The sequence below is a fragment of the Momordica charantia genome (assembly GCF_013281855.1).
Source record: "Momordica charantia cultivar OHB3-1 chromosome 8 unlocalized genomic scaffold, Mcharantia_2.0 BLBB01000008.1, whole genome shotgun sequence".
NCBI classification, from domain to species: Eukaryota; Viridiplantae; Streptophyta; class Magnoliopsida; order Cucurbitales; family Cucurbitaceae; genus Momordica; species Momordica charantia.
In genome coordinates this window covers 20441975-20462730 of record NW_028275166.1, presented here as the reverse complement: position 1 = coordinate 20462730, position 20756 = coordinate 20441975, and the positions used below count along the sequence as shown (strand labels likewise).

General features: G+C 36.7%; 2 protein-coding genes across 2 annotated transcripts; both read left to right on the top strand.

Annotated features, from left to right (window-relative positions):
* The first annotated feature begins 9093 nt into the window (after nt 1–9093).
* Nucleotides 9094–11644, top strand: LOC111024097 (26S proteasome non-ATPase regulatory subunit 11 homolog). The gene is made up of 2 exons (XM_022301696.2): nt 9094–9261; nt 10060–11644. The coding sequence occupies exon 2, from the start codon at nt 10083–10085 to the stop codon at nt 11349–11351; it is 1269 nt and encodes a 422-aa protein (XP_022157388.1). The 5' UTR covers nt 9094–9261; nt 10060–10082; the 3' UTR covers nt 11352–11644.
* A 2555-nt stretch (nt 11645–14199) lies between these two features.
* LOC111024094 (plant/protein) lies at nt 14200–17078 on the top strand. Its single transcript, XM_022301691.2, has 5 exons — nt 14200–14762; nt 15969–16068; nt 16149–16278; nt 16436–16531; nt 16700–17078. The coding sequence occupies exons 1-5, from the start codon at nt 14411–14413 to the stop codon at nt 16835–16837; spliced, it is 816 nt and encodes a 271-aa protein (XP_022157383.1). The 5' UTR covers nt 14200–14410; the 3' UTR covers nt 16838–17078.
* The last annotated feature ends 3678 nt before the right edge of the window (nt 17079–20756 follow it).

Here is a 20756-nt window from a genome sequence, read left to right as displayed (position 1 = left end):
TGCATTCCTGGTCAAAGTGTGGTACTTTGCCAAAAATTTTCCCGTCACTTCCGCCCATGTGTTGATAGAATTTGGTTCTAACGCATTTAGCCAAGTCTTTGCACCATCCCTGAGAGAAAAAGGAAACATTTTTAATCTTAATGCATCATCAGAGACACCAGGAAGTTGAAATGCATTAGTTATTTCAATAAAAGATTTGAGATGGGAGTAAGGATCTTCGTTAGTCAATCCTCCGAATTGGCCCATCGTCTGTAACATCTGGAACATGACTGGCTTGAGCTCGAACTGTGCGGCTTGGGGTAAAGGATTATTTATCCCTGAATTTAGGTTGTGGAATGCATGAGTGACATAATTCCACATGGCTACATCTCGATTATCTGCTAGAAGGATCAGATTAGGAATTTATCCTACTCGGTTTGCTGCTCCTTCACCTGCCATATCTCCATTCACAGGTGGATTTTGTGGCGGTGGAGGATCTTGTGGATTTCTATTCATCTCGATGGTCTCTTCTTCGAATTATACTTCTTTCTCTTTTTATTTTCTTTCTCTTTTCTCAACCTCTACTCACGCCTTATTCTCTTAAGGGTTCTTTCAATCTCTGGATCAAAGGTCAACCAACCAGACCCGTGCTCATACACAACTCCCTTAAATGTTAGATATAACAATTAAGTCCAATAACAGAGGTATGCAACAATCACACGATGAAACAATTCACTTGAAAAGATTATGATTTGAAAACTTAAGTCTCCGGCAACGGTGCCAAAAACGTGTTGGGACTTTCTTTACCTTTATAAAGATTAGAAACTCGTGCAAGCGCACACGGTCACAAATAATACTCGGAAGTAATCCAAGGTCGAATCCTCAGGGACTTGTTGCTTTTCAAAATCAAGTAATGCAGTAAAATGGTTCAAATATGCAATTGTGATTTAGGAAGAAAAATGTGATGAAATGTTGTCGTTTGGGGTTTTAACTAACAAGCAATTTAATGAAACCCAACCTCCTTGTCTCCTACCTTGGTTTTGATGCAAAACATGGAAAACACACTATGTTGGGAAAAAGCACCATGCGCAATTCTTAGTTTTTCTTGGGATTTGAGTTCTACTCTTTCACTACCGTTTTTGGTTGCTGCAGAGGCTAGGGTAACCTACAATCATATTCCTATGTGTGATTACAATCCTAGAGAATATCTACCAACTCATTTGCATTATGGGTTAGAAGGCCTATGCCTAAGACCATGTTTTGTGCGCTTATTCCTAAGTCACATCCCATATTGGTTTCCTATTATTTTACCAAACTCACATTTCCCAAGGTTGGGCTTTGGTGTATAAATCAAGTTCCCACTGGCCAAATGGAAAAAATATGTAAAGAGAAGTTTTTGGAAACCAACCCAAAAAAGTGCAAGGCGCAATCTGGCCAAAATCCCGAGCGTGTTGAAAATCAAATCATTTGACTAAGACATTCCACAAAGAGGTTGATAACTAATTTAGAACATAGTTAAATGAAAGTAAATGCACGAAAACATAAAGAAAGTATTTTTCATTGAATTTAAATTAATAAATAAGCCATACAAGGAGTTCTAGCTTGACCATCTTCTCTCTCAAGAGTTAGGGGAGTTGAAACTCGCTAAAGAACTTTAAAATAACATGATGAACAAAGAACTAAGTAAGAACTTGAATTAAAGGCAATACGAAAGGTAAAAGCGTGAAAAACGAAGAAATGAAGAACTAGCACATGAACATAAACCCTAAAAACGTGTTCTACAACTAGAGAGCATCTTAAAGAAGATGAAATGAAGCTTGGGAGGGATGATTTGCTTAGGGATGTATGGCTTCCTTTTATAGCACCATAGGTTGGTTGAAACTCCCCTCCATTTTAGGTGGAAAAGGGTTGAGATTCACCTAACCACCTCACTTAGACTTGGACTCACGGTTTTGAACATGTGGGAAATGTCCTTCTTGCCCTTCATTAATCAAAACGTGTGTTTTGACAAATTGCCCTCCAAAAATGCGCCGGGCGCAATTATGCAAAAAATAGAATTCTGTTATTTTCTTCCAACTTTGACCGCATTTATCTCATATTTTTCCTAAAGTACCATAGTTTGACTTTTATGCGGAAATAATCTATGTATGTTCTACTCTAAGAATATGTGGTCCTTTTTGGCAAATAATAATGGAAAATGGGTCACAAAACATGGTAAACAGGGCTACCGACATGTGTTTCTGCAGTAAAAAGTCAACCCTAACACATGTCGTCGACATAGAATTCCATGTTTATGTCGATCTGTTTTGAGAACATCACGTTGACCATCCATTAATACGTAGCTCCATCATTATTTAGACTGAAGGCATTACCTTGTAACAATAAAGGTCAGTTATGAAAGAAGTTTGTTCTTGATCGAGAGTGTACATCCTGATCTGATTGTATCCAGAGTAGGAGTCCATGAACATTAAGAGCTCGTGGCCCGTAGTGGCATCGACCAGCTGATCTATTCTGGGGAGTGGATTGCTATATTTTGGACATGTTTTTTTCAGGTTGGTGAAGTCTACACACAATCACCAATTTCTGTTGTCTTTTCTCACCAAGACTACATTAGATAGTCACTACAGGGAGTGAACTTTCTTTATAAATTTAGCTCTGAGGAGTTTGTCAACTTCCTCAATAATTACATTATTACGCATAATATCTACAGGTCGGTGCTTCTACTTTACACGTTTAAATGACAAATCAATATTCAGCCTATAAGCTATGAACTTCAAGTCAATACTTGATATGTCTTCGTGAGACCACACAAACACATCGGATTTTGCACGTAGGAAGTCTATAATGGATGTTCTAGTTCCAACCCCCAGCTTTGTGCCGATGCTTACATGTTAGTCTGGCCCAAGTAGGGGTATCAGCTCGAGTTCTTTTACTGACGTTCTACTGTCAAAAATTGGAGGATTTGCAGAGACCTTAGTGGCCCCAATCAGGGCTACCTCTTCCATTGCTCCAGTCGTCGTGTCTCTTCCACAGCACAAATGGAAGTACCTTTGAGTGTCATCGCGTATCATTCCTGTGATGCGGTATGCTCTCCCTATACGTGACCTACTCCTCACAGAGTCAGGTACATCATCATCTGGTGGTATATGTCGATGGGATCGCCTGCAATATGTGTAATAGAGGTCAACCAAGAATGGCGTTGTACACAAAAGCCCCATCGACCACCACGAACTTGACAATCTTGGTCACCTGCGTATCCCCCTCCACGACTGTGAGTGGTAGCTCAATGCACCCTTTGGGGTTACGCTCTTCCCTACAAAGTCGATCAACAGTGTGGAGCAGCGTTTCAACTAAGATTTCTCCCACCCAAGAGTTGTATAGGTGGAGTAGGAGTTGACTAGAACCTTATAGACCTTAATGTGGTAAATTAAAGGAGTTATGACTACTGCGTCGTTGGCTTATGAACCCCCTTAAGGTTTTGATCGGTGAAGGTGATAGGTAGAGAACTTCGCATGCTCGAGGTGTTGACTTCATGCTTAGAATCCCACACCAATACCTTACGCTTGTTTCTGGATTGGCTTCCACTACGCCAACCGTAGATTGTGTTGATCACCATCGGGTAGTCTTTCTTCTTCAAATTGAGCGATTGATCCCGATCCTCTTAGTCTTCCTTCTTTTTGGTGCCCTGTCCTTCAAGTCATAACAATCGGAATTGTCATGACAATGGTGCTGGTGGAACCAACAATATTTGTTGAGATTATGCTTCTTCGCATCTCGCTTTATTCGTTCTGGGTGATCAAGCTGGTTCCTTAAATACTATCTTCTATGTTGGATAATAGCTCTGATAGCGGGACATTAACTGGTGTATATTAGGAGAACTTACACGACTTAAGGCAATTATCTCTCTTATGGACCTCTAGTGGCCTCCAATGAGACTTATCATCTGGTCCCTTCCTGCCACTCATAGGCTGGGAACCACATTCACGGAGGAATTGCTTGGCTTTAATGAGATCTTCCCCATCTATGAATTGTCTGGCCCGTATGAGGGCTTTATTATAGGTTTTGGCTAGAAATCGCCCAAATTCCTTCATTAGGTCTGAGTCAGCGAGACCCCTAATGAAAGTCGACCTTTCAAATGCATCAATACAATCATTCACCTTGATTTTCTCCACAAGGAACTTGCTCAAGTAGCTGTATAGAGATTCCCCTGTGCGTTGATAAAGGGTGAGCAAATACATCTCTGACTTTTTGGCATCAGGTTGGGCAGAGTATTGACTAATGAACAACTGCCTTAGTTGGATCCAGGTAGAAATCGAATTTGACGTGTGGGTATTTCCCGCTAGAGTAATGGAGAAGGCTCTACATTTCGTTTCATCATTCTTGCCACAAAGTTCCATCAGCCCTTCATTGAGCTCGACGTGCTTTACGAGATCCTTTAGTCCCATTGTAGGACTTCATGTTTGGCTTTCTAAACTTGTTGGGTATTTCGAGTGCCATTACTTCGGCCATGAATGAGGGATCCTCCCATTTGTACTCCTTTTTCGTAGCTAATTCGCCCAGTCTACTATTGTGCATAAAGTTCTCGAAGTCGCTTTATAGCTTTTCTAGGAGAACTTTGTCAGATCCAACATTGCCGGTCGATTCAAAGTCGAAGGTAGTGGTAGGGCATTCGTGGGAGAAATGGCGATGCCTCCTCCACCCGAGTTATCAGAATCTATTCGACGAAACAACTTCGCCATTGCACCCATTCGTCTAACATTTGATGTAGATCCACAACCGGTTGTTGGGCTAATGACATTGCTGCACTTAGGTGGTCGTGCAAGTCTCGTTGGCAGTAGACTTGCAGATCATCAATCGTGACCCTTCGTTTGTGGTGCTCGCTGAGTGGTCCTAATCGGATTCCATCCTGTCGCATACTAGTCTCCACCTCCTTCCGCGATCAGTCATTGAAAGCTGGTACTTTCCCTTATGCTGGATCTCGTTGAATCAAAGGATTTGTTATTCAGTCGTGAGGATTTTCCTTGGAGCCTTGTTGCACCTGTACTTAATAGCTAGAGGATAAGTGCAAGTGCACACTGTCACAAATAATAATCTGGAAATATTCCAAGTTCGTCTCCACAGGGACTAGTTTTCTTTTAAAATTGATTTTGTAAACTTCTTGAATGAGCAATCGAGTTTGGGAATAAAAATTGGTGGAATTGTTAGGAACACGAATTAGAAACACGGAAATTAAAAGGCCAACCACCCTACTAAGATTTAGTTCTAAAAGATGAATTACATCTATCAAATATGCCCGTAATTAAACTCAATTTATGCAAACTGGTTCAACTCCTATTCCATATCGCTTTTGGTTTGTTTAGAAGTTTAGGCTAGTGTTTACATATGTCTATGCAACTCTAGAATCCTAAATAAATCAAGTGTCAACTTACGTTTAACGGGTAAGAGAGCCTATGTCTAGGATCTTGTTTTAGTTCTTATTTCTAAGTAACTTCTCGTTTTACCTTGATGAGATCCGTTTGACTCTAACCTTTTCAGAATTAAATTCAAACTAATGTGATTTAAACAAGTGGCCAACAAGAAAATCAATTGGATAAATTAGATCAATCAAGATAAGCAAAAGAGAGCGTAATACGTCGTGCTCACTGATAGATGTAATTTAAATAGATGAACTAAACTCGTAGGAGGGTTGAAGAAATAATTTACCTACTCATGGAATTGAAAGAAATTAAAACACAAGAGAAGATAACAAAAGAAAGCATTTTAATTAGAATTGGAAAGAAAGTACAAAATGGAACAAATTGAATTGCAATAAAATAAACAGGAGTAATTGTAGAAAAATAATTGAAAACAAAACTTAAATAAAAACTATAAAACTAAAGTAGAAAGGAAAACAAAAGCATGGAAAATGAGATGTCTTGAAGTGATGCTTGAGAGCTCTTTTTATAGGCCATGGAGGTAACAAGATGTTGAGAAATGCATGGGAGGTTGGAACCAAATGAGGTTGTAGAGATTTTAGGAACTAATAACAAATCTTGGACCAATTACTTGGTCAAAAGTTGTTATTCCCGTTTTGACAATCTAGGCATCGAATGTGGCTGAAGCATTGTGAAACTGGAACTTTCAAAGCAACTTGGCTGGCTCATTCCTCTAGTAAGCTAGAAATTCTGGTCCTGCAATATGCCTGACGCATTTTGATCATCAATCTTCACTTTTCCTTACAAAATAAGCATATTTACACAAATTAGCCTTCATTTACCTATAACTGAATTCTAAAGTCCCTAATCACAAATTTTGCACATTTTTCCTAAATTATATGCTTGAACATACATTTTTCATCATAATTAACTCCCAACTAAGCATGTAAAACTACTATTTTTAGCCTTTAATCAAGTCTTATCAAGCCTTCAGCTTTGGATCCGAAACATTGACCCTTCTTCTCTTGGTGGTGGCGGCAGGTTGTTGGGCCTCAACTTGGTCAGTGTTGCCATTTCTGCGAGCAGATGCACTACGGTTTCCAATTCTACCCTACACTGTCCCAGTTTCACTCGCATCATTGCTAGTTTGTCCTCCACACGATCAGGTTGATCTGACTTCGAGTGGCCTTCTCTCGACCTTGTGGGACCGCCTTTCTGATTTCAAGGGCCGGAGCCTCAAGGCGTTCCGTGTGGTTACTCAGTGTTCCTGCGTGTACTGGGTGCCCTCTCCAGCTGCCCTCATTGTCACAAAATCCCATGGTATTTGTTTTTCCTTAAAAATCATCGAAATTTTAAAAAAGAGCAATATTGCACAAACCACCATGAAGTATGATGATTTTTGTAACTACCACATTAAAATATCAAACTCTCGTGGGCCGTTTGTTTTTCGGGAATGTAGATGCTTGACATCTACATATGCCTAGAATTTCAAATGCCCGAAATTTTAAATGTCTAGTATTTTCAGATAGTCACATTTGTTTCGTAGGAAAATTTATAAGAATATTTGGAATTTGTTTGATAGCCACGTTTGTTTTACAGTATTTATTTTTGGGAATGTGTTAAATTTATACCAAAAATACCCTTACGTATATACATATAATTTATAAATTTATTTAATATAATAGATTTTTTAATTAATTTAATATTTATTTTTTTATATGGTATTTTGTATAACAAATTAATTCATATTAATTTAATATAAATTTCATTTTTAGCTTTAATTTATTTTTTTAAGAAAGACAATCAATTTATCTATCTTTTCATCACATTCTATTTTTTTTAAGAAGAAAAATATCACAAATATATTGGTAGTAAAAAAATGTTGTTTTAAAATTATATATTTATGATAATTAATATTATTAATAATATAATTTCTTCAAAATATTAAAAATAAATTTACATATTATATTAATTTAATTGCAGTTTATTTGACATGTAAATCTAATGTACAAATATACTTAATTGCATAAAGTTTTTTATTAGAAGATGAGTACTTTAATTTATTTAAATTATAAATTTAAAAATTAAAAAAAATTGATGAAAGAAAATATATGGAGAAAAAATGAAGGGCAAAAATGTAAAAAGTGGATGCCCCATGTTTCAAAAGAGCATCCAAAACTCGTAAGATGTCTCCCGTATGGGTATCACATGCCTGGACATCTCAATATTCTCGGGTATTCTATATTCATGCAAAACAAACGTGGAAATCAAGATGTCAGTATAACAGGAATCTTGGATTTCCATAAAACAAACGACACTTAAAGTCGTTGTTTTTTGGGAATTTAGATGTAGATGCCGACATCTTCAGATGCCTGGAATTTTAGATGTCCGAAATTATAGATGTCCGACATCTTTAGATGATCACGTTTGTTTCCTAGGAAAATATATAAGGATGTTTGAGAATATTTGGATAGTCACCTTTTTTTTTTGTAAGATTTATTCATAGGAATGTTATAAATTTATATAATGTTTCAAAAATGCCCTTATGACATTAATCTAATATAATTTGCATTTATATAATAGGTTTTCTTAAAATTAATTTAATATTTTAGATTTTTATATTAATTGCGTATTAATTTTTGTATATTAGTAGAATTCATATTAATATAAGACTTTTTTAAAAGTAATTACTATTTAAATTTCATTTCCAACTTTAATATTTAAAAGAAAAATAAAATTATATAATTGATGTTATATTTGGTGAAATTCATTTATTACATTATTAAGTTATATTCTTTTAAGAAGAAGAATATCTAAGGTGACTTATCGTTAAAAAATTGTTGTTTTAAAATTATGTACTTATGATAATAGATATTATTCATATAAGTCTTTCAAAATATTAAAAGTAAATGGAGAGATTATATAATTTAATTGAAGTTTATTTTAATATGTACGTGTAATACATAAATATACTTAATTGTTTATTAGTCAACAGTACATTAATTTATTTAAATTAGAAAATTAAACTAAATAAATCTGATAAAAGAAAATATATAAAAAAATAATGGAGCAAAAATGTCAATATAGGATGTCCTCGACACAGGAATCATGGAAACCTAGGTTTAAAAGGCATCCAAATCGACTCAGATGCCTTCCATATAGGCATCTCGAGATACCCGAGTATCCTACATTACCGCAAAACAAACATGAGAATGCAAATGCCCGTGTCACGGGAATCTTGGATTCCCACGAAACAAACGGGCGCTTAGTTAATTATGTTAACAACTTTATTAGTGGAAAAAAATCATTATTTTTATTTTTTCTTTTATTAAAAATAACGATTTTTTTCACGGATGAAACTATTAGCATAATTAACCAAAGGATTTGATTATAGAAAATTGGTATATTGAGTGATTAAAGGTTTAAAGTGACTAATTTGAATATAACTCAACTAGTTTAGAGACCTATCTTAGATCGAGAAATGGTGTGTTTGTACATATGTCAGGTGATTTTGTGCAAATTACTCTAAAATAAACACATGTCAGGTGATTTGTGCAAATTACTATAAAAAATTTCTAAGCATAGGAAGCAAGTGACATCTATTTTTTCATTTGAGGCTAAAATTTCTTTTTATCTCCAAATTTATTGAACTAAAAATGAAAACAGGCAAAAAGGCAAAAAAGAAAAAAAAAAAGTTTCCAAGCAGCATTAACAAATACACTTTGCCCCATCCCCAAGAAAGAACATAAACGAACCCTATTTCTTCCCCTTTCCTTTCACCAGTTTCGCAATTTCCCACCCGGATCTCGGTTCTGCGTCTTCGATTATCTCTGGGGCTTCATCACCTCTACTTTCCACCATACTCAAGGTATGCTTCCCTCTCCGCTTTCCGTTTTCTTCTTCACATTTATCGTTTTCGATTTCCTATCCGCTCTACTACGATACTTAGTTCCACCATAGTTATTAATTTTGTTTTTCAACTCCAATTTCCAGCTATATTCGGTACTTCGAGTTGTGATTCGAAATCTCCAAGTCTAACACGTAATTTTTTTTCTCATTGGAACTTCGACTAGAGTCCCGACGATTCGTAGTAGTGTACCCGAAGATGAAAAACCTGTTTTTGAGCATAGAGCTTTAGAAATTGACGCTATCTGAGCTCTTAAAGCCTTTTTCTAGGGTTAAAATCTGATGTAGAAGCATTATTGTATCTGTAGTGTAGCCCAGTCTCTAATTAATTTTTCTAATTTTTGTTACTTTTTTTTCTTTTTTTTATCTGCGAGTCTCTTGTCGTTCAGGTTACGAAGTTTACTTTACTAGTTTCTAAGTGAGATTCCCAAATTGTAATTCTTCTCTATTAAACCGCTGCCTTTGGCCCCGCTGGGTCTCTTTCAAAATATTATGAGAGTAAAGTGGGAAGTGGATAGAATGTGGCAAGTGCAGAATTGAGATAGGGAACCAAGATCTTGTTAGAGAGGGACTTGGAAGCTCCGTGTTCGTGTGATTTCTAATTGTTTTCTCCACATTCGAAAGAAATATTGATATAAGCTGGGTAGAATGTGATAGTCTGATGCAGGACTTTAGTTATTTGATAAGGGAGGACTTTCATTTGTCTTGTTTTTTCTGTTTAGATAAAATTTTCACGTTGTTCAATGATCTACTTTTGCAGAACTTGGTATCAACTCTGTAACTATGTCAACATCTTACCTTCCTGCCACAACTGATTCGATTGCTGAGGCTTTAGAAGCTAAGAATTCATCAGAGTCTATCTCGATCCTCTACCGTATTCTGGAAAACCCTTCATCTTTCCCTGAGGCTCTACGGATAAAGGAACAGGCAATAACAAATCTCTCAGATCTTCTCAGACAAGAGAATCGTGCGGAGGATCTTCGTAACCTTTTGACTCAACTTAGGCCTTTCTTTAACTTAATACCAAAGGCAAAAACAGCAAAAATTGTCCGAGGAATCATTGATGCTGTGGCTAAAATCCCAGACACATCTGAGTTGCAGATTTCCCTATGCAAGGAAATGGTGCAGTGGACACGTGCTGAGAAGCGAACTTTCCTTCGGCAACGGGTTGAGGCCAGGCTTGCTGCTCTTTTGATGGAAAATAAGGAGTACCCTGAAGCCTTAAATCTCCTGACTGGATTAATCAAGGAAGTAAGAAGACTGGATGATAAGCTTCTCCTTGTAGACATAGATCTGTTGGAGAGCAAGCTCCATTTTTCTCTGAGGAACCTCCCTAAAGCTAAAGCTGCACTGACTGCTGCAAGAACAGCCGCTAACGCCATATACGTGCCTCCAGCACAACAGGGCACTATCGACTTGCAGAGTGGCATCCTCCATGCCGAAGAGAAGGATTACAAAACTGCTTACAGTTATTTCTTTGAAGCTTTTGAAGCTTTCAATGCTCTTGAAGATCCCCGTGCTGTATTTAGCCTAAAGTATATGTTGCTGTGCAAAATAATGGTTAACCAGGCTGATGATGTGGCAGGAATAATATCATCAAAAGCAGGTCTGCAATACGTGGGAATCGAGCTGGATGCGATGAAAGCTGTAGCTGATGCACATTCCAAGCGTTCGTTAAAGCTTTTCGAGACAGCACTTAGAGATTTTAAGGCTCAACTAGAAGAAGACCCCATTGTCCACAGGCATCTCTCTTCTCTCTATGACACTTTGTTGGAGCAAAATCTCTGCAGGTTGATTGAACCATTCTCAAGAGTTGAGATTGCTCATATCGCCGACCTGATCGAACTGCCTGTGGATCATGTGGAAAAGAAGTTGTCTCAGATGATTCTGGACAAGAAGTTTGCAGGGACTTTAGACCAAGGTGCTGGATGCCTTATCATTTTTGATGACCCGAAGACCGACGCCATATATCCAGCCACACTGGAGACCATCTCCAACATTGGCAAGGTTGTGGATAGCCTCTATGTTAGGTCAGCAAAGATAATGGCCTAAGGTTATTGGCGTCTGATCGACCCGCTTTGAGCGAGCTGCTGCTGTTTTGCACTTTGCTGGCCTTGGTATGGGACTGCCTTATTTTTATGGTTATTTTGCTTGACTATTGAATGATTCCTAATGAACTTTTGTGTTGTGATTTAAGAGCACTTTAGTTTCAAGTTTTAGTGGTCAGGTGTGTTTGGAGAAAGACGGTTTCAGGCTCATTCTTAAAAGTTAAATGAAATTAGACCACTCTGTACCTTGTCTCATTTTCCCATTCTTCTGGAAATTGGTACAGATTTCATCTTCAAGGTACTTGTTCATTTGCACTGACTACATATTTGGTGGAGGAAGATGTTTATTTGTGCACTTTCAACTTTTATTTAAAGAAAAACTCTCTTTCAAAAAGGTGTTTTAACCTAAAATCATTCCTTCGATCGAGAGACTAATCTTGTTCAATTTTATTGGAAATAATAATAATAAATAGTCAAATTATATTAAAATTATACTATTCAACTTCATTTTTTTCCTTTTAAACTTCAAAATTGTTTCAAGACAACTACTTCGTCAACTTTTTCATTGAAATGAAGATGAAAATGTGTCATGACGGTGAGTTGTAATAATAGTGGTACATGTGTGGTAAATTTCAGTCATGCCTCTAAACTTTGAGAAAAATTTCAATTATGCTTCAATCGTTTCGTAAATTTTGTTTTAGTGGTAACTTTGAAAATTGTTTCTAATATTGGAGGTTACATATGAAAATGAGTGGTAAGAAAATCAACCGAGTGGTTTTACTTTTAGTCATATTCGAACAGAAAATGTGGCGATCGGAGAAGGAAGCATATTTGAGGGTTAGATTTAGTTGGAAAGCTACACATTATGAGAAAAAATCGTGCACAATAAATCAAATAACTGAAAGGCAAACACAAGTAAAAGCGAAGGCGTGAGCGGGGTCGTCCATGGGAAAATACGTTGGAAGATTAGAGTCGGTGGAAAATGTGGATTCATGGAAGCTTCGGGGAACAATAAATTAAAAGATCGACTTATGAAGGAAGATAGTTAGCAACAGTGGTTCTTAGATTTGATTGTGTTACATTTCTTTGTTTGTTTGTCTTCTTTGTTCATGTTCTGACCTGGATTTTTGTCCATTTATCTAATACTAGTCACGCATCATCTTTAATTTCTATTATCTCTCTTCTTCGTTCATGTCCTTAATTCTGTCTATTCATCTTTTGATTGTGTTGGGAAAAATTACTCACCAATAATATTATACTGGTTCACCCCAACTATTGACTACATCCAATCTTCCGCAACAACGGGTTCTACTATGATTTTGGGATAAATACAACGAGTCTCACAAACACTCTACAAAACTCTCTCTAGATGCCACAGCAATGGTCACCTAACTTCTAAACACTACGACAATAGATATTTAGAAATATAGAATGAAAACCTCACTAACCTCACGAGAATGGGCTGCTGACAATGTACTATAGATCAAGTTTGTTCTCCGCCAACTCTACTTGCCGCCACTGCCACGTTTGTGCACCAACACAAAACCTTCAATTCCAACGGCCTAGCAACAAAAAAAGTTTTGTTATAAAACAAAACCTAAAGACAAGTGAAGTAAATTGGGCTTTAATGTATATTTAGACCCAATTCATTCTTTTTGATTAGTATTTGTTTTGGCTCCATTCATTTTTCCAACAGATTGTGAAATCAAATAAAATAACGTTATTTCGAATTATACTAAGACTTTCGATTGTTATTTACAACTCACCACCACCATGTCACATTCTCATCTGCATTGTAATGCAGGAGCTAACAAAATAGTTGTCTTGAAATAATTTCAAAAGTTAAGATCGAAAATGAAATTGTGAAACGAAAGGGCATAAATGAAACCTACATAAAAGTTGAGGGGATAATTAGAACTTGCCACTTACATGGACACATACCTCACTTTTTACAACTTATTGCCTAGTAATAGAAAAGTTGCCAAAATGGTTATTTACAATTTTAAAGGTTAAGGATAAAAACAAAACTTTTGTAGGTTTAAAGGCATTAATTGAAATATATTCAAAAGTTGAGGTAAACTAAATTCATTTTTATCTAATTTTTCGTTTTTAGTTCAACTTTTGAATTATATAAAGCTTTTTTTTTCAACTTTTTCATTTTTTTGAGTTCTTTTATGAAAATGGGTTCAAAATACAGAAATTTTTTTTCAGAGTTTTGAATCTTGGTTAATTGAATCTCCGACTCCTAGTATTATTTCGAGAGTTAAAATTTATGAAACATAGAATAATTATTAGATTCTTGTTGCTCCATCGATACTTGTGGATTCAAAGGTGCAAGAACAGAGACATCATTTGACACTCAAACCGCAGCAAGAAATGCTATTGGCAATAGTGGGTCAGAGTATGCAGCAAGCGACACCTTGACTAAACCTATTGATGACCAAGGTGAAATTTTAGCTTCTGAATCTCGATTAATTGAATCTCCACTCTTGGTATTATTTCGAGACGTTTTGTATATGAGTCTTTTCGAACCAGACTTACTTTTTTTTTTTTTTTTTATCATTTACATATGTAATATGATTTGGATATTGATACAATTCATCTAAAAATGAGTACTTTATCTACTCATTCATGCTTGGATGAACACTCCTTTTAGTCTAAACCACTATATCTTACAAAAAGAAATTCTCAAGTTACAATATATGCCAACAATTTCATTAAAACAATATCTAAAAAAAAAAATTCATTAAAACAATAATATTTCTTAAAAATGTGAAAAAACCATTAAATTCACAATTCACAATTCACATCCAGCAGGTCCCACCATAGGCTTCGTTTTGAAAAAATATCTTCCTCATTCTCTTCACGAAACCAACTTCTCCTTCTCTTCTTCCGCTTCCCCCCAACTTCTCTGGTTCAGTTGGACACCCTTCCACGCACACACAAAATTCATCCCAAATTTCCCTTCAATCACGCTACCCATTCTTCGATTCATATTCCAAAATTTCACCCAATTCTGAAGAAATCAACACTCGCAACTCGAGCTTCAAATCCGGCCCTTCCATGGATTCCCTCTCATCCGTCTCGCCTTCCTTAGTTCTTCCTTCCAGAAACCCCCTCCGCTCCTGCTCACGGCGCCGCCGCATCGCTCTCTCGTTTGGGCGCCTCCGCTACCCTCTCCCTCCTGCGCCCACCTTGTTCGGTCCTCCGTCAAGAAGGCTGCGAGAAATTTCCTGTACAGCGAGAGGAGACGGCGATGGCGAAGAAGGAAGCGAGGATGTGGATATGGAGAGGGCGCTTAGCTTAGATGGAACTATTCCTGTTACTTCTAATGAGTTCCTGAAGCGGGTCTCGTCCCGTGCTTATGATATGAGGAGGCATCTCCACCAGACGTTTGATAGCAGCAGTTATGATGGTATTTATACAAATTCAAATTAGTTGCATTCGATTGGTGTCCTTGTTGATTTGATTTTGCATGCGCCTTTCCTGTTCATTTTTTATTTGAATCCAGCATTTTGCTCTGTTTTCTATTTTAGTTTGGAGAAGATTTGATTCTAGATGAACAAGTAATTGGTATGGATTCGTGAAAAGCGGCTTTTAGCTTTCTTCTTAAATCGAGATCTGAAAACATGTTATCGATTTTTGCTGTTTCTTTACTGTATACTATTTCAATTTGACGTAAGATCATTCAGAATCCAACCGGATGGTCTCTGCTGGAGGTATGCAAAATTACAAACTTAGTGATGATCAATGTCTATTTAGTCTTGATGTCTAAACAGTTCTAGTTTCGTTCTCGAGTTTTCAATTTTTGTTCTAACAAGTCCTTGAATTTGATGTAGCATGTTGATTGGACTAACTTAACAAGTAATGATTTGACACGACGGAACACAAAAAAGTAGGGTAGTTGCCTTAGATAAACTAGCATACTCTCTTGTACTAAGTCACAGTAAATTCACTCATTAGTCCAATCAACATGCCTCGTCAATGTTCAGGACGTTCTAAAAAGGAAAATGGAAGCTCAATAATGTAATTGAAACTTCTTAAACTTTCGGGATTAAATAGACAAATATCAAAGTACAGGACTAAATTTGTAATTTAACCAATTATATTTACTAATGAGTTGTTGAGGATCATCAAAACTGTTTAGTTTGGCTTCTATAAATTGATTGACACATTTAGGCTGCACATCTATGCCATTGGAAAAGATTGCATAGCTTCCCTGGATGTATTGTTTTCAATTGAATGTAAATATTACTCGAGAAATAATTTGACAACAGAGCATGGTAAACTTTTTTCTTACCCACAAAAGGGGATAATATTGATAGTATTTGTAGCACCCAGGTAACATTTTTCCTAAATCATCCATTGTGTAGAGGATTAAAAAACAACAGAATTGTTTCTGGACTGCAAATGCGTATAGTTCTTTCCTTGAAGAAAGAGAACTTTGCGATGAAGGGTACATCTTAGATAGTAATTATCAGTTCTCTTCACTTGGAAACTGCTCTGCTAATAATTTGATAATATGTAATATGTTCAAATCTTTATTATTTTTGTTGTGTTCTTCGTATAGAGTCTTCTATAGTTTAACCTTAGTTTCCTATCCTTCCATCATTTTACTCAGTTCTGGAAGCCAATCCGTGGAGGGAAAGTTCAAAACCCGTATACGTACTTACACACAATGAGAATCAAATATGCACAATGAAAACTCGGAGAAATAGGAGGTATAGAATTGATTTTGTTTTTCTGGTCTTCTAAAACATTATTACTTATTACTCAATTCATGGTTTTGTTTGCTCATCAGTGAAGTGGAAAGAGAGCTTGGATTATTGTTTTCTAAAGGTGGAAAATTGAGGTCTGAGAATCAGAAAAAACAGTCAAAGACAGGAATCAAATTTCAGATGCTTGTGGAAGATATTAGGGAGGGAGTACTTGTAAGTGCCTGCTTGTTCCCATTATATTGATTTTAGTTGTCAGCTGAATGGTTTTTGGTAACAACATTCAGTAATATGATGTCCCAAATCGTAAACTTTAGCCAGTATTGTTAAATAGCGATGTTTTAGTCAACAAGACTATTTATTCTTTTTACAGGTGTTTGAAGATGAAAACGAAGCTGCGAGATATTGCGACTTATTGCAAGGTGGAGGCCGAGGTTGTGAAGGTGTATTCGAGATTGAAGCCTCATCGGTAAGCGTTGATCACTCTTGAATTCATCTAACATGCAATCCTTTTCACCAAATTTATTTGTCTACCAACTCTATATATGTATTATCTAATATTTATTGATGCACTTGTGTATTCTTTCATTTTACTCGATGCTAACTCCGTTTCTCATGTGTATCTATATTGGTTCAGGTGTTCGATCTCTGCAAGAAGATGAGGGCCCTTGCTGTCCTGTTTCGGAGAGGGAGGACACCCCCTTTGCCTCAGAGCCTCGAGTTGAACCTCAAAGCTCGTAAACGATCTCTCGAAGACCAGGACGAGTTGGTATGAATATCATATTTTCACAGTAAACATGGAACAAGTGTGACATCCCCAATGCTAGTGGCAAGTATATAGAAAAAGAAAGGGTATACATATTCTCTTGGTGTAATATAAACCGAGTTTCTAACGATCTAGTCCCAAATCGTGCATATACAAGATAAACTAGAAAGATTTAGAGTGAGGAAGATGATTTTCTTCCTACTGTTTTATGGATGAACTGTTTATAAAAAAGAACATAGAATCTTTATAATTTTCTCATGTGAACGTCACAGACTGCAAGGCTAAAATGAATTTTTTGATTGATTTGAAAAATCTCTCAAGAAGACTAAAGAAAATCTGCTTTTAGTCTATACCATATATGTAAGTATAAAACTTCGGATAATGGACAAACTATCGTTGGTGTAAAAATGAATTTTAGTAAATCTTTAAACTACCATTAATATTTCAATTTAAAAGTAAATATTATATATGAATTCATATAATTAAATGGAAGTGTACTACTGTTTATTCTTGGTCATTGGGAGAGCTCTTAGTATGCAAAGGAGGAGGATAATCGAGAAAACATATCATATTGTGATAGATAGGATAGTGAGAGCGGTACAAATGTGGTAAGTTCATAGGTCTTGTGGTTGAACTTAACACGACGTTCCATTTACAATCTTATGAACGGCAATATGACTTGGTGATTGCTAGTTCATAGGTCTTGTGGTTGAACTTAACACGACGTTCCATTTACAATCTTACGAACGGCAATATGACTTGGTGATTGCTAGTTCATAGGTCTTGTGGTTGAACTTAACACGACGTTCCATTTACAATCTTACGAACGGCAATATGACTTGATGATTGCTGAGAACTCAAGGGAAACAAGTCTGTCTTAGTTCTTGTTTGAGAAAATTGAGCTGAAAATTGTGAAGTGAGATCGAGCAAGCTAAGTTGAATTAACTGACAGAGGCGTGCTTAGCAAGGAGATTTGCAAGCAAAGAAAAGGAGCTCTGATGCTCAAATTGGATTTAAGTTCGAATCTCTAGGTCGGTTTCAAACAGAATTTGCATACTTGCTTGAGTGAAATGAGGATGTGTTTACAGAGATTTGAATGATGGTTCCCATTGCACGGCGGGATCGCGGCGTGACCCGGACGGTTATTAACTCCCTTTAATGCTCTGGCCCGGAGCTCGGGCTTACCGAGTTGCGGGCCTTCTTGCTACTTGGTTAAGTTTGGGTAGTCGAGCTACGCAAGTCGGTGACCTAGGTCCACATGGCATTCCTTGATTTCTCTCCAAACCATCATTTTATTATAGAAAGGTTCAAAGATGAGATAGTATGTGATGTAGTACCAATGCATATCAGAGACATCCTACTTGAGAGACCATGATAATTTGATAGGACGTTCAATGGTTTTCTTCCCCATTACATTTTTACGCATCTTGTTAGAAAATTACACTTCTTCTCCTATACATTAAAGATGTACGTGTTTTGATCAAATGAAGTTGAAGAAATAAGAGTAGAGGCCACGAAAATAAGTAAAAAGAAGAATTTAAAGAAAAAAGAGAATTTGAAAAAGAAAGAGAGTTGAGAAAAGCAAAAGAGTAGCTTGTGCTAGACAATCTCTTGAGGTTAGAAAAGAATTATTTTCAAGGGCATACTTGTAGTTATTTTTTAGGAAACTAACTCTTATTTCTTTTTATTGCTTTTGAGACTTTTTAACAAGAATTCAAAGATGTCTCTTTCTTAAAACGTTGCCAAAGAGCTACCATCATCAAGGAGCACAAGATAAATTTCATCTTGGGAGCATCAATATCCAACACCAACCCAGATATTCAAGGACAAGTCTATAATCACCAAGGAGATCCAAATGCAAAGTAGATGAATTTCTTGTCCAAAGGTTATGTTACATAAAGTTAGTTCTTGCGGTATCCTTATTTTAAAGGATGGTTCATGAAGAATTTATGTGATTGTAGGACTATAAATAAGATTACAATCAAGCAAAATATAGTTGTAGGTTAGATAATATGCTTTATAAATTGTAGGAATGATATAAAAAAAAAAATGTATGGATGTAGCTAGAGGTGTACATATGTAGTCCACAAACCGGTCCGATCGACTGAAGTCGACCGAACCGACATGGTTCAGTCAGTTTTACTCATATTTAACGATCGATTGGTTTTGTATATACAAAACAAAACCGATCAGTCGGTTGGTTATTGTAAATCTGTCCAAACCGACTAACCTATCAATACAAAACCAATCGATCGGTTGGTTATTGTAAATCTGTCCAAACCGACTAACCTATCAATATATGTAAAAAAAAAAAAAAAAAAAATTTCCAGATTGCTCCCTCTTTTTTTGAATTTTTGTAATTAATTACTCATCATGTCTCTCTCCTCACTTACTACCCTTTCATTTCTTTCTATAATTACACTTTGATTTACGTGCCGTTCTCTCTCCTTTCTCTCTTTTTTTCATTTTTTTTTCTTTAATGCCTCATTGATTCACGTGATTTTCTCCCTCCCTTCAACTTTTAGATTAGGGTTTCATTTCCCCCATCTTCTCACTCTCATCTCCCCTACCCTCCCACTCCTTCTCTCCTCTGTCTTTCCGTTGCCAGTCATGTCGTCATCGAGCCCAATCTCGCCGCTAGCCACTCGTTGTCGAGCACCATCTCGCAACACCCAACCCTCCACCATCGATTTTCGCTGCACCCAACCCCCACCGTTTGATTATCGTCGCGATCCAGTCATTCACTACTCAACACGCCGACCAGTCGCTACCCATGCCATCATAACCCAGTGTCCCACCTCCACAGTTCTTGTCATTTATTGGGAAAAAAATGATCGGTTTGTCGAAATCGACCGACCGAATCGACAGAAACTCGATCGGTGATGGCATTGTCTATTCGATCGGTCGGTTTCGATTTTTGAAAACCGACACTATGTCGGATCGACCGATGTGCACCCCTAGATGTAGCATATTTACTAAAATTGACTTAAAACCAAGATACAAAGAAATTATGACGATGCTGTAAAGATTCAGCCAGCTCATGTTCCCATATCAGTGGCTCAAGTCACCCCAATTTATGCCTCCAACACGGACCCAATACCACATATTTCAATCCCTAAATTGATGTTATTCTCCATCATTGTGATCTCCATTATTGCAATCTCCCTTGTATATCGTGTACCATTAAAAATAATGGTAAGTTCCCGTTGTAAATTTTTCATCTCTCCTTGTGCAGTATTTAAAAAGGATGAGAGGACTCTTGCAATATAGAAAAAAAATACATACTGATTATTATTTACAAGTTTTGGCTCAAGAGTTTCTTTCTTTTTTCATGGTATCAGAGCACGCACAAGGAGAACAAAAGATCTTGAGAAAATCAACTAAGTGCACATGGATAAGAGTGAAATTTCCCTCACAATACAGTCATTTCATCAGTGCGCAAGCTTAATCTCGATCAAGTTGAGCTCAACAAATTATCTATTATGAAAATCTCAGGTACTACCACTTGTTCGAAGCTTAGGACTTGAAAATCATATGCTCAACGACAGTCCAACTCAAACAGAAACAATAGACAATGTAGTGACAAATCCGTGAATCAAGCTTGGATCAATAATGATGGCCTATTGACATCTTGGCTCTTGAGAATCATTACCGAAGAAGTTCTAGCTATGATAGAAGGTTTGACACTGCTCATCAAGGTTGGAAATCGTTGGAAAAAACCTTACTCGCTATCACAAAGGAAAATGAAATTCACATAAGTGAATCACTACATTATATTAAAAGATTTAAGTTTTTGTGTGACAAATTTGCAGCCACGAAGATGCCTATGGATGATTTGAGCAAAGTATTTACCTTGGCATGTGGATTGGGGCCTCATACAAGGAATTCAGAACGACAATGCTTTCCAAATCTCCCTATCCAACCTTCA